Source organism: Rana temporaria, chromosome 13, assembly GCF_905171775.1.
Source record: "Rana temporaria chromosome 13, aRanTem1.1, whole genome shotgun sequence".
NCBI lineage: Eukaryota > Metazoa > Chordata > Amphibia > Anura > Ranidae > Rana > Rana temporaria.
The window spans coordinates 79,405,350-79,419,541 of NC_053501.1; the positions used below are offsets into that span (position 1 = coordinate 79,405,350).

The window sequence follows — 14,192 nt, forward strand, 5'->3', positions numbered from 1 at the left end:
TTTCAAGGACATGTCCCCTGTACACCTACCCTATAACCCTACCCCACTCCGTGAGTCCTCAGTTTTTTCCTGGTGTCCTAAAGGTGATGGGCCTCTTCTCCCATGCAGGTATATCACTGTTGTAATTGGAATTGATGACTACTAATAATTAAATGCAACTATTAAGGCTAGTTTACACTTGCTTCAAAACATAGCTTTGGACATGCTTTGTTAAAGCTCTATGAATACTAGTTAAACCCCCGGTTACAAAATAAAATGATTAGCTTACAGTCCTGTTTACACCTTGCTTTTGTTTGGTGCTAGGGTGGGGCTTCGATGAGGCGTGGGGCTTCGATAAGGCTTCAGTGGGGCTTCAAGCGAGCTTTGCCATAGACTTCTATGGAGGCTTTGAAGACGCTTTGAGGCACCACTGAAGCTACATGGGGTACATTTTTTGAAGCAAAGCAAAAGCAGGTGTAAACAGGACTATAAGCTAACCATTTTATTTAGTGACCAGGGCTTTGGCGTTGCGAGAGCTTTAACCACTTCAGCCCCGGACCATATTGCTGGTCAATGACCGGGCCACTTATTGCGATTCGGCACTGCGTCGCTTTAACTGACAATTGCGCGGTTGTACGACGTGGCTCCCAAACAAAATTGGCATCCTTTTTTTCCCACAAATAGAGCTTTCTTTTAGTGGTATTTGATCACCTCTGCGGTTTTTAGTTTTTGCGCTAAAAATAGAGCGACAATTTTGAAAAAAAAAATGAATATTTTTTGCTATAATAAATATCCCCCCAAAATATATAAAAAACAATTTTTTTCCTCAGTTCAGGCCGATACGTATTCTTCTACATATTTTATCGTTAAAAAAAAAAAAAAACGCAATAAGCATTTATTGATTGGTTTGGGCGGTTTGGCTCCACATCAATAGACAAAGGCGCCCCCCCCCAGAACTAGCCGACCACGTGGTCCGCAACCAGCTGCCAGGTACTGAATGTCCGGTGTGCCGGGCAATAGTCGTTGCTCACACCTGGGAATGAGCCGACAAAAAAACCCAGGTGCCAGAACGCGATTTCTAGCCGCTATAGTGACCTGGCATCTTGGATTTGTCGAGCCCTGGTCTATGAACACAAGTTGTATTGTACTGTTAAGATGAGATGAATTTTAAATTGCCTGTAAATTCAAAAACTTGGTGTACAGTGTAGTGTCCTGATCACTCCTTAGTTTTTGCTGTAGGTAGGGAGCTTTAAGTACACTCCAGGGGCATCCCTAGCAAATGTTTTTTCCAGTGCCCAATCACCTGAAGGTAGGCGCATATAATCCCTGATCTTGGAGAACAAGTTACCGGTATGTACTGTACTCCAATATAAGAAATTTACAGGTAGGTCAAACTTTCTATTTTTTGCATTTGTGAAGTTACTTGTAAAGGTTCGGTGAAAGTCCCTTACATGTTCTACGTCAGTGTTTCATTGCAGTAAAGAAAAAGGGCCAGGCAAATGGCATCTTATAAAAACAGATCAGCAGTGGTCGCCTCTGCGTTCCCCTATTACAATTTTCCATTTGGACTGAATGAATTTTAGGTAACATGGCAATGCTAGAAGCAAGACATACAGCTGTTGTAGTGCATGGATTGCCATTTTCTTGTTCATGCGACCACTTTTCCTGCTCTGCAATGGAGGCTTTGGTTTTGTTATTTCAGCATGTTCAGTACTTTGCTCTCAGAGCATGTACTCCCTTAGTATGACTTGGTTTTATAAACTTTGTTTTTTCAGGAGCATTGCATAACTGCTGCAGGGTACAGGGCTTTCTGTTGCATGATGTCAATTTAGGAGTTGTGATAGATTTACAGCATGAGACATTGTAGGCACTTCTATTCTAACACCTGGTCACCTGGGACATCTAGAGGTGGAAAATGAGTCTTGCACAACTCTAGAGGGAAATGATTGCCTGGAGATATACACTCACAGGCCACTTTATTAGGTACACCTGTAGAATTGCTTGGTAACACAAATGGCCAATTATTCAACCACTTGGCAGCAACGCAATGTGTTTAGACATCTAGACGTGGTGAAGATGTTGGGAATACAGAAAAAATTTACTTTATAAGCACCAATTATAAAAATACAAATACATTTATTAACATATAACCCGTAAAGGTTTGTTAAAGAAAACGCATACAATACATAAAATAAAAGTTTAAAAAGAGAACTGCAGTAGCAACTGCAGAGACCATATATTAATCCAATAAAGGTCCAGAAAGTCAACACATCTCAGAGGACATGAATAGACGTGGTGAAGACGGCTTGCTGAAGTTCAAATCCAACATCAGAATGGGGTAGAAAGGGGTTTTAACCACTTCAGCCCCTGACCATTTGGCTGATAAATGACCAGGCCACTTTTTGCGATTCGGCACTGCGTCGCTTTAACTGACAATTAAACGTGGCTCCCAAACAAAATTGATGTATCGATCCCATGAGATTGTCAGGGCATCTGAGCCTTGAGCATAGGGATCTCTTGTTCTTGACACAAAACTGTCCAATTTTGCGTTGAACCTGGAAGCCAACAGGTCTACATCTGGGGTTCCCCATTTTTGACATATGACTTGAAACATGTCGGGGTGTAGAGACCGTTCTCCTGAACTCAGTTGCTGGCGGTTTAAAAAATCCGCCTGCCAAATTTCTACCCCTTGTATGAATACCGCAGATAGGCGAGGAATATGCCTTTCTGCCCATGCAGCCTGTGGTGATTTCTGAGATCCCAAAGAGGAAACGGAGGGCCTAGAAGCTTCAACAGGAGGAAATTTGTAAGTGGCACGCACCATCTCTGCATAATATTGCACCTGCATCTTTAGCAACTGAGAAGTCGCAACTGAGAAGACTCATCCTCTGAGTCCTCAGACTGCACACGATCCTCATCTCCTGATGAAGGGGATCTACCCTGGTTTCTGCTATTGTGACAATATTAGCAGTTTTTCCTTCCAGGCCATCCATAGCCACCTTTAAAGTGCCCTCAGTGACATATACAGGAGCTGCAAAACCACACAGGCTGCCATCAGGCTAACAGAGGGGGATGGTAAACTGCAGGCAAGCTCAGAATCCTTAGCCGTACGTGGGGATTTTCTGGGGCCTTTTTTATTTGCCCTAGAGTCTACAGAGAGTCACTTGAGTGACAGCTGTGAGTCTGCTGGAGCGTCAAATAAAAGATGGCGATGCCTAGGGCTTTTTGCTTCTTATACATAAGAGGTTTTATGGGTAAATATTGAGCATAAAATATGCATTTTAAAGCACATAAAATCTTATGGAAAGATTCTTGTTGAAATGAATGGTTTGGAAAAAGTGTCTCTTTAATCATTTTCATGTACTTGTCTACCTACCATTAGTCCCATTAAAAAGAAAAAAAAACTTGCAACTTGATGATGTACCAGATTTGCAAAGTTCAGTCATCACTTCTTCCTTCGGTTCATATAAATTCACACCTAGTTTCAAAACTTTAAATGGGAGGTCCAGTTTCCGTCCAAAAAACATTACTCTTGTTCGAATTTAAAGTCATACTAAAGTCTATTTTTTTTTTTTTTTACTAAAAATAACACATTATACTTGCCTCCTCTGTGCAGTGGTTTTGCACAGAGCAGCCCTGATCCTCCTCTATTCGGGTCCCTCTTCGACTCTCCTGGCCCCTCTCCCTGACCAGTGCCCCCAGAGCTAGCAGCTTGCCATGGGGATAGCCGAGCCGCATCTCTGTGTGTCCATTCAGACAGGGACCCCTGGCTAGGCCCTGCCACCTCTCTCTCCTCATTGGCTCACTGACTTTGACAGCAGCAGGTATGTGTATGTATAATTCTGAGTTGGGAACCTTAGATTGTAAGCTCCTTGGTGGGAGGGACTGATGTAAATGTATAGTAAATATGTTATGTGTTATGCTGCATAAATTGACAGCTCTATTTAAGTACTGTACCTGTAATACAGGGCCTTCAAAAGTGTGATGGGTCGTAAGGAAATTATATAGTAATTTATGCTCCTAGAATGCCTGACGGTGCTCCCTGCATGTTGAGCCTCTGTATGTGGCCAGGCTGTGCAAAAGTCTCACACACGTGGTATCGCTATACTCTATACGCTATATAGGAGTAGCAGAATGTATTTTGGGGTGTAATTTGAAGTATGCATATGCTGTGTGTGAGACAGAACTTGTTGTTATGACTATTTTGTGTAAATCTATATATATATATATATATATAATCTATCTATATCAATTTTTTTCAAAGAATAGTGGGGAAAAATTAGAACTTAAAAAAAAACTCACAATGTCTTTTACTAAATACCTTGGACTGTCTACTTTCTAAAAATGGGTAATTTGCGGGCTGTTTGTACTGTCCTGACATTTCAGAGCCTCAAGAAATTAGATAAGCTGTCAGTTCGGACATTCGATAACTTTCACACAGACTAATATCCACAAATTTGAGTTACTTCAGATGTGTAGCAGTATGACAGGTGTTTTTTACTTGCCATTTTTTTCCCCTTTTTAGTTACTGGCATTGGAAAAGACCATGAACTCTTGAGACGGGCCATTGAAAATGGGGCAAAGGAATTCTGGTATTTTGTTCAAAGTGAACTAAAAAAGCTGAAAAATATGGGCAAAAATGAACTCCAAAGACATGTGGATGAATTATTGGTCGATATGGGTGATCAGCAAAGGTAAGTTTTGTTTGATATCATTTTCTATTTTTTTTTTATAGTAAAAATAAGCCAAAAAAAAGTGAAATTGTATTTCAGGATGTGTGATTTATACATAATAATCCCTGAACTGTTGTCACAATATAAAGATAATGTAAGCATTTATCAACCAATTATGTTAATATGAAGTTTAATTGTTTAATTTATGTGTAATGTCATTTTATACTGTATGCTAAAAGATTAGACACAGGATTGGAGGTTGATACAATTTCTCTACCAGACATTTCTACCTTAACACTAGTTGACAGATATTTTAATGTTTTTTTAGAAGACAAAAAAAATGTTTCAGGTCAACAAAATGATCACTGGAAAAAAACAAGTTCTTTGGTTTCCATCTATGTTGGGTAATCCAGCTCCAAAACACTGAGCTTGTTTTTTTTATTATTATTTATTCATTTTAAATAATACAAATAAGTACATTACAAAAGACCATCTGAAAGGACCAATTAAATCTCAAACACAACACAATGAAGAAAATAACTTTACCAAACATATAGACAAGTATGTATCCCAGAACCCTTTTCAGTTGTCGTAGCAACTGTAATTATTCCCTAAAGCAGGGGGTAGGGACAGCAGGAGAGGTGTGGGTCCTCCCAGGTGTGAGTCTAAAGCCTGGTACACACGATCGGATTTTCTGCGGACAAAGCGTAGGACTTTTGTGGGAAGGGCGTTGGCCATGAACTTGTCTTGCAAAGAATTGTCGGCCAACAAGCACGAAACTACATGGTTTTTCAGCTCTTTAGTGCCACCCTTTGGGCAACTTCTGCTAATGTTGTGTTATGGTTAGCATTGCTTCTGAGCATGCGTGTTTGTACTTTGTGTGTACAGAAGTCCTTCGGAAAAAAATCCAATCGAAACACACATTTGTTGTCGGAAAATTTTAAAGCATGCTATCCAACATTTGTTAGCGGAGAATCCAACAACAATTGTCCAATGGAGCATACAAACGGTCAGATTTAACAACAGCCTGCTATCACACAATTCCTGTCGGAAAATCCGATCGCGTGTATGGGCCTTAAGTGTATATGATCCAATGAATCTTCACCAAGAAGGATCGAATAGCTACCAGATCCTTGCACCTATACCTCGCCTCTCTCATTCTCAACTCCCTTCCTTCCCCCACCTCCATCATCTCCCATGCACCCCCTACTTCATCCCATCACGTTCAGTCATAACATCGCATCCACTGATCCAGGGAGCCCTGACAACCTCCAGCGCTTCAGACTAATTGAACCTCAGTCCTTCATTACCTTGTGGATTGAGACTGGGTCCCGTGCTGGCGTGGACATCCTTCTACAGCATTACATGATTGAGTCCTATCTCCTTTGCGAGTGTTCTTTAATGTCTCTCTCTTCTTGTGCCTTTACAGAGCTGCTTGTTGCTCTCAAGACTGAGCTGCCACGATAGTGAGCATCTTTTCATACAGACTTTTTTTTTATCTCTGGACATTTACCGTATTTATCGGCATATAACACGCACCCCAATTTTAAGAGGGGAGTTTAAGGGGAAAAAAATTTCACAGCCCTCCATCCAGTACACAGCCACCCCCCTCCCTGCACTGTATACAACCCCTTCCTCCATCCAGTATACAGCCCCCTCCCCCAACCCCTTCCTCCATCCAGTATACAGCCCTGCATCCAGTATACAGCTCCCCCTGCAAAGTGTACAGCCCCCCTGCACTCCCAGGAGACTCCCAGCACAGCCAGCATTCTCTACAGTTAAAGAATCACTGCCAGCCCCTTCCACACTGCTCCTCCTATTGTAAAATTAAGCTTACATATACCTCAATATCTCAGTTTATTTTTTTCACTGACCTGGTCACATGACTGCTATCCTCTGATGTTACACAGATGGTGACCGTTCTCCTCCTCCTAATCTAAAGCTACACTCGGAGGAGGAGAGCAGCAGCCATAATTTTTTTTATTTATTTTTTGTCAACTTTAGACTATGCAGGCAGCGCTGTCCCAGGACCCAGGGGAGGTGGGACGGCCAGCCTGATGCCCCACAATGGGTGGCTCACCGGGGCGGACCGCCCTATCCCCGCCCCCTTTTGGTAAAACATAGTATAACACACAGGCATTGTTTATCCTCTGTTTGCAGGGGAAAAAAGTGTGTGTTATACGCCGATAAATACAGTATTTATTTTATGGACTCTAAACCCACCTTAGTCCCCCTGGTTTGCACCAATTTTCCTTGTGTCTGTTTTACTTGGCTCCTATACCCTGTCTTGTAGGTGACTGGCCCCTGAAAACATTTTGCTCAGCTATATCCTTTTGAGAAGGGATTCTTGCAAATATGGTTAGTCCATGTGATGGACCCAGCTTTCTCATGTCTTAACAAGACTGGAAAGCCAGACTCTCCTTGGCGTAGTGGATTTTTAATCTGGCATCAGATGTGTTAAGTTCTCATGATGGATGCCACTTAGCCTGTGTAAGAGTCCTGGATGCCTTCTTGGCTCTGAGAACTTGGTTTTTAGTGGAAGCCAGTCTTCCCATCAAAACCCTGGAACTTAGGGCAGTTTGGCTGTCCCTTCAATGCTGCAGGCCTTAGTTGTGAGGTAGCCCGACAATAATACAGTCATACATTGCCATGACAGTGGTCTACATCCTACATCCCCAGGGTATTGCTCCATCCTGCTTCTCAGTCGCTTGCATTTAATGGCATGGCTGTTGAAGCCCAGGCCCTAAGGATGGGAACTTATAGGATTTAGTCATCAATACCCTTTTAAACTCTGGGAAGTGAGCTTTTTGCAAATAACATCTGGAATCCGTCTCGTATTTTGTGTGGTGTAAGGCCAGGAAATTTTAATCTCAAGAAATGCTCTGTGAGACGTGTTCTGTTGTCCTCCTTGTTTGGTCTAGATCATTTCAGCATTAGCCATTCTGTTTCATACCGTTGGCCTCTTATTTTTTGGGTGTAGCCTTTGTGCAGTATGTTGCACACATTTCTCCCCCTGAATGCTCCCCTGTGACTCCGTGGAACCTTACGTTGGTTAAAATTGGCCTTATCAGCGGCCACCCTTCAAACCTATTAGGGCAATTCCCTTTTCTGACCTCGCTCGTATGGTGATCTTTTTGGTTGTGATCACCTCTGCTCGGCAAGTATGACTTGGCGGCCTTATCTTCTAAAGAGCCTCTCCTAGTATTACACAAGTACAATGTTTCTCCCCCAAGGGGTTCTCCTCCTTCAGCCTTAAGCGGGGCTTTAACTTTCCCTCAAGTCCTGATCGGAAACATCCCAAGGAAACTTCTCTCCATTGTCTTACGTGGTATACACTTTGAGAGTCTGCATCCCAGCTACTTCCTCTTTCAGGAGTGTTGTTTATATTGTGTAGCAGAGGTAAATGACACTCATCCAGGAAAGTGAAATTATGTAGAACTTATAACTATTAAAAAGAATTGTGCTCTGTAGTGTTGCTGCCAATGCAGTAGTACAAGTTACAAGCAAACCATAGATTTATTTATAGTTTGGACCCATGCTTAGGGCTGTTTCATGCTGTGCAGTCTACCCATGGATTTTGTGCAGGTTATCAGTGGTTTTCTAAAGACTACCATTATGTGCCACATTTTTAGTGCCCTTTCTGAAAGTGCACCAAGGATGCAGCATGCAGGACTTTTGGTGCGCTTTCAGAAAACGCACCATAAACTTGGGATAATAGAAATCTATGGAAACTGGTGGGAACCCCACATGCAGGGCTGAATTTTCCACTAGGCACTGTAAGCATGTGCCCACAGGCACCCTTCCTAGTGGGGTGCCCCTCTGTTGTTTTTTTTTTTTTTTACCCTTTTGCTGCCAGGTGCATACGGACCTGACATCTGTGGGTTTCACACACAAATGTAGCCACCAGGTTTGTGTGTAAAACTGACAGGCAGACTCCTGCTTGTCAGGTGGAAGCATTTGGTACCGGCACCGCTTGCTCATCTGCGGGCTTGGGACTGACATTGTGGATAGAGGGGAGGGAAAACGTCAACTCTCTAACACCTTCTTGTTGGTGACCCGAAAAGTGACATTTATGATGTCACTTCTGGGTCACCCTGTCACTATGCCTTGCTAGCATAGCCAGGAAGGGATGTATTGCACTGCAATGCACATTGAAATACATTGTGTCTCATTAAAGAGAACCTGTCACCTAAAAATCATCACAAAAGTGACAAAAAAGTGTGTGTGTGTGTATATATGTATATGTATATGTATGTATGTGTGTGTGTATATGTATAATATATATATAATCGTATTTATCGGCGTATACCGCACACTTTTTTGCCCTGAAAATCATGGCAAAATCGTGGGTGCGCGGTATACGCCGATACCCACTTTCCCGCGCCGAGTTTTGAATACTGCGCCGACATATACCGAGCGCAGTACACTCGGGTATAGTCGGGCAGTCTCGGCAACTTCCGCGCTCACGTCCTGGACGTACAGGACGTCAGCGCGGGTAGCCGAGCATTGCCGACAATACACGAGTGTCAGAGCGCAGTACACTCGTGTATTGTCGGCAATGCTCGGCTACCCGCGCTGACGTCCTGTACGTCCAGGACGTGAGCGCGGAAGTTGCCGAGACTGCCTGACTATACCCGAGTGTACTGCGCTTGGTATATGTCGGCGCAGTATTCAAGAAGAGGACACCGGACCCGCCGAAGAGGACACCGGACCCGCCGCAGAAGGACACCCGAAGCCGCAGAAGGACGCCGGACCCGCCGAAGAGGACACCCGAAGCCGCAGAAGGACGCCGGACCCGACGAGGCCGCCGATGGACGCCGCACAAGACAATAAAACTGTAAGTACAAAAAAAACTTTTTTTCCACAGGATTCGGGGTCACTTTAGGGGTGCGCGGTATACGCGGGAGCGCATTATACCGCGATAAATACGGTATATATATTGTAGCAGAGCGTCCCAGAGAGAGCCTGGGAAAGTCCTGTTCGGGGTTTACACCTCTCCCAGGCTCCTCTCTTATATGTTCAGGGAGCTCTGATCCAGGATCCACGACAGGTGTTGGCCCTCTCCCCCAGGCCAATTTAAGCTCACCTGAGCAAACAGCCTTTGCTCTCTGTCCTGGGAAACACAGTTGGTTCTGATCTGTGAGAGAGCAAGGAGGTTGGTAAAAACTCTCAAGCCTTTGTGGGGAAGCTGACAAGCTGTAGGCTTGCTCAGTCTGATAGTGAGGGCTTGTCTTATTGTATAGTTAGTGCCGAGACACGGCTAGGCTTTTGTTTAAATTACTTTTGTTTTTGTTTGCACCCTGTACAGCACCTGTAAATAAGACTTTGTATATAGCACCAATAAACACCCCACTGTTTGTCACTTATATTATGGACTTGGTATCCCCAGCTTACAATATATATATATATATATAATATATATATATATATATATATATATATATATATATATACACACACACACAGGTCATTCTCAAAAAATTAGCATATTGTGATAAAGTTCATTATTTTCTGTAATGTACTGATAAACATTAGACTTTCATATATTTTAGATTCATTACACACAACTGAAGTAGTTCAAACCTTTTATTGTTTTAATATTGATGATTTTGGCATACAGCTCATGAAAACCCAAAATTCCTATCTCAAAAAATTAGCATATTTCATCCGACCAATAAAAGAAAAGTGTTTTTAATAAAAAAAAAGTCAACCTTCAAATAATTATGTTCAGTTATGCACTCAATACTTGGTCGGGAATCCTTTTGCAGAAATGACTGCTTCAATGCGGCGTGGCATGGAGGCAATCAGCCTGTGGCACTGCTGAGGTGTTATGGAGGCCCAGGATGCTTCGGTAGCGGCCTTAAGCTCATCCAGAGTGTTGGGTCTTGCGTCTCTCAACTTTCTCTTCCCAATATCCCACAGATTCTCTATGGGGTTCAGGTCAGGAGAGTTGGGAGGTCAATTGAGCACAGTAATACCATGGTCAGTAAACCATTTACCAGTGGTTTTGGTACTGTGAGCAGGTGCCAGGTCGTGCTGAAAAAAGAAATCTTCATCTCCATAAAGCTTTTCAGCAGATGGAAGCATTACGTGCTCCAAAATCTCCTGATAGCTAGCTGCATTCACCCTGCCCTTGTTAAAACACAGTGGACCAACACCAGCAGCTGACATGGCACCCCAGACCATCACTGACTGTGGGTACTTGACACTGGACTTCAGGCATTTTGGCATTTTCCTCTCCCCAGTCTTCCTCCAGACTCTGGCACCTTGATTACCGAATGACATGCAAAATTTGCTTTCATTCGAAAAAAGTACTTTGGACCACTGAGCAACAGTCAGGCGCTTCTGCCGCTGTTTTTGGTTCAAAAGTGGCTTGACCTAGGGAATGCGGCACCTGTAGCCCATTTCCTGCACACGCCTGTACACGGTGGCTCTGGATGTTTCTACTCCAGACTCAGTCCACTGCTTCCGCAGGTCCCCCAAGGTCTGGAATCGGTCCTTCTCCACAATCTTCCTCAGGGTCCGGTCACCTCTTCTCGTTGTGCAGCGTTTTCTGCCACACTTTTTTCTTCCCACAGACTTCCCACTGAGGTGCCTTGATACAGCACTCTGGGAACAGCCTATTCGTTCAGAAATGTCTTTCTGTGTCTTACCCTCTTGCTTGAGGGTGTCAATGATGGCCTTCTGGACAGCAGTCAGGTCGGCAGTCTTACCCATGATTGCGGTTTGGAGTAATGAACCAGGCTGGGAGTTTTTAAAAGCCTCAGGAATCTTTTGCAGGTCTTTAGAGTTAATTAGTTGATTCAGATGATTAGGTTAAGAGCTCGTTTAGAGAACCTTTTCATGATATGCTAATTTTTTGAGATAGGAATTTTGGGTTTTCATGAGCTGTATGCCAAAATCATCAATATTAAAACAATAAAAAGGCTTGAACTACTTCAGTTGTGTGTAATGAATCTAAAATATATGAAAGTCTAATGTTTATCAGTACATTACAGAAAATAATGAACTTTATCACAATATGCTATTTTTTTTAGAATGACCTGTATATATAGTAGTACAGACCAAACGTTTGGACACACCTTCTCATTCAAAGTTTTCTTTATTTTCATGACTATGAAAATTGGAGATTCACACTGAAGGCATCAAAACTATGAATTAACACGTGGAATTATACATAACAAAAAAGTGTGAAACAACTGAAAATATATTATATATTCTAGGTTCTTCAAAGTAGCCACCTTTTGCAGCAGACACATCTCTAGAACTGTTAAGAGGAGACTGTGTGAATCAGGCCTTCATGGTAGAATATCTGCTAGGAAACCACTGCTAAAGAAAGGCAACAAGCAGAAGAGACTTGTTTGGGCTAAAGAACACAAGGAATGGACATTAGACCAGTGGAAATCTGTGCTTTGGTCTGATGAGTCCAAACTTGAGATCTTTGGTTCCAACCCTGTGTCTTTGTGCGACGCAGAAAAGGTGAACGGATGGACTCTACATGCCTGGTTCCCACTGTGAAGCATGGAGGAGGAGGTGTGATGGTGTGGGGGTGCTTTGCTGGTGACACTGTTGGGGATTTATTCAAAATTGAAGGCATACTGAACCAGCATGGCTACCACAGCATCTTGCAGCGGCATGCTATTCCATCCGGTTTGCATTTAGTTGGACCATCATTTATTTTTCAACAGGACAATGACCCCAAACACACCTCCAGGCTGTGTAAGGGCTATTTGACCAAGAAGGAGAGTGATGGGGGTGCTGCGCCAGGTGACTACCTGAAGCTCATCAAGAGAATGCCAAGAGTGTGCAAAGCAGTAATCAAAGCAAAAGGTGGCTACTTTGAAGAACCTAGAATATGAAATATATTTTCAGTTGTTTCACACTTTTTTGTTATGTATAATTCCCCATGTGTTAATTCATAGTTTTGATGCCTTCAGTGTGAATCTACAATTTTCATAGTCATGAAAATAAAGAAAACTCTTTGAATGAGAAGGTGTGTTCCAAACTTTTGGTGTGTAGTGTGTGTAGTGTGTGTGTGTGTGTGTGTGTGTGTGTGTGTGTGTGTGTATATATATATATAATTTTTTTTTTTTTTTTTTGCAAATTTACTCAGTGCAACCTCGCCTTTTTTATATTTTACCAAAATGTAGGTAGTTTATTGCGTTTCTTTGCCCTACAAGTGTTTTTGACCTTTGCAGTGATTTTATCAAGGGGAAAAAAAAGTCGGTCTTACTGTGTTTTTTGTTTTTGTTTTTGTTTTTTTGTTTTTTTTGGATGGGGCACTTCAGAATTCTCTGGCTATAGGCTCCTGAGATGTAAATCCGCCCCTGCCCATTGCGTTGTGGCAGTATGAAAGCAGCCTTTAACTCCATTGCCTTGATAATTTTATGTGGTGTGTACTGGGCAATAGGCTCCTGCTTCAAAGTTGTGATTTTCAGGTAAATATGTTGCATAGATTTGACACAATAGAAACAAACTATTAATACTTTGCATCTTACAGTATCAACAAACGATACAGTTTAGTCTTAGTCTATTTTCCTCTTTGGCAGATCCGTTATGACAGATCTCTACTACCTCAGTCAAACAGATGGTGCAGGAGACTGGCGAGAAAGAGAGGCCAAAGATTTAACAGAGTTTGTGCAAAGGAGGATTGCCTATATCCAGGTAATAATCCAGCTTGTAGTTAAATATATTCCTTTTGATTTTGGATATGAAGCTGGGTCAATTTTTCTCATATCTAAAACTTACAAACGTTAAACAACTTTGTGTTTTATAGGTTATTAAGTGGATTTTTTATTGTAATCTTCTGTACATGGGTTTCATATAATTGCTGACCGTTCTAAATACTTTTTACAGAAAACATGAAAGCTTTCATCACGTTACTTGAAGTAACTTGAATTACTTGATTTCTCCAAACAATTATTATACTTATGATGCAATGCTCCATTTCTAACTCTGCTTTCTTCACAATCCCTGTTTGCCCATTTTTGGCTTCAATTTTAAAGTTATGCTCCTGTTGGCCAGTCCTCTACCTCCTTTTCTTACAATCTCAGTGTCTTTTCCACTTTGAATACCTTCTCTCTCGTTTTTCTTTTCTCCTAGATATGCATTTCCCCACTATTTTTAGTGTTTTACTCCCTTACACTGTGGCTTATTCCACCACTGTCACCTTGTTTTTTTTTTGCTTTGTGACTTTCTCTCCAAAGTCCAATCTGCAAGGTGTTGATTTTCTTGTTTGATTTTTCATTTCCTTCCAAGGCACTAACTGGAGATTAACCCATGAACCTTTAAATCAAACTTGCAATGAAACTGTAGTGTGATTACAATTCAATAATTGATGCCAAACCGTAGCACACGTATAGCAGTTCTCAGATACCAGGATCTTAAAATATAACTAAAAGCAAACATTGTTTTCTTGTTTTGGGCAAAGTGGAGGGCTTTTGAACACCTGTCACGTTTTTATTGATGTCTGTGCCCTTGTTTGGGAGAATTCCCTCTTTTTGACAGGTTTAGCAGTAGGATTAAAAAGATACCAGCACT

The 14,192-nt window shown here is 42.1% G+C and overlaps 1 protein-coding gene across 5 annotated transcripts in view; it reads left to right on the top strand.

The window, feature by feature from the left end:
* FUT8 (fucosyltransferase 8) overlaps positions 1-14,192 on the top strand; it is a 269,165-nt gene that overhangs the window by 172,233 nt on the left and 82,740 nt on the right. For all 5 annotated transcript variants that reach the window (XM_040333742.1, XM_040333741.1, XM_040333740.1 and 2 more), the window contains 2 exons: positions 4,505-4,673; positions 13,202-13,316. In XM_040333742.1, the coding sequence (XP_040189676.1) occupies positions 4,505-4,673; positions 13,202-13,316 (284 nt within the window). The remainder of the gene's footprint in view (positions 1-4,504; positions 4,674-13,201; positions 13,317-14,192) is intronic.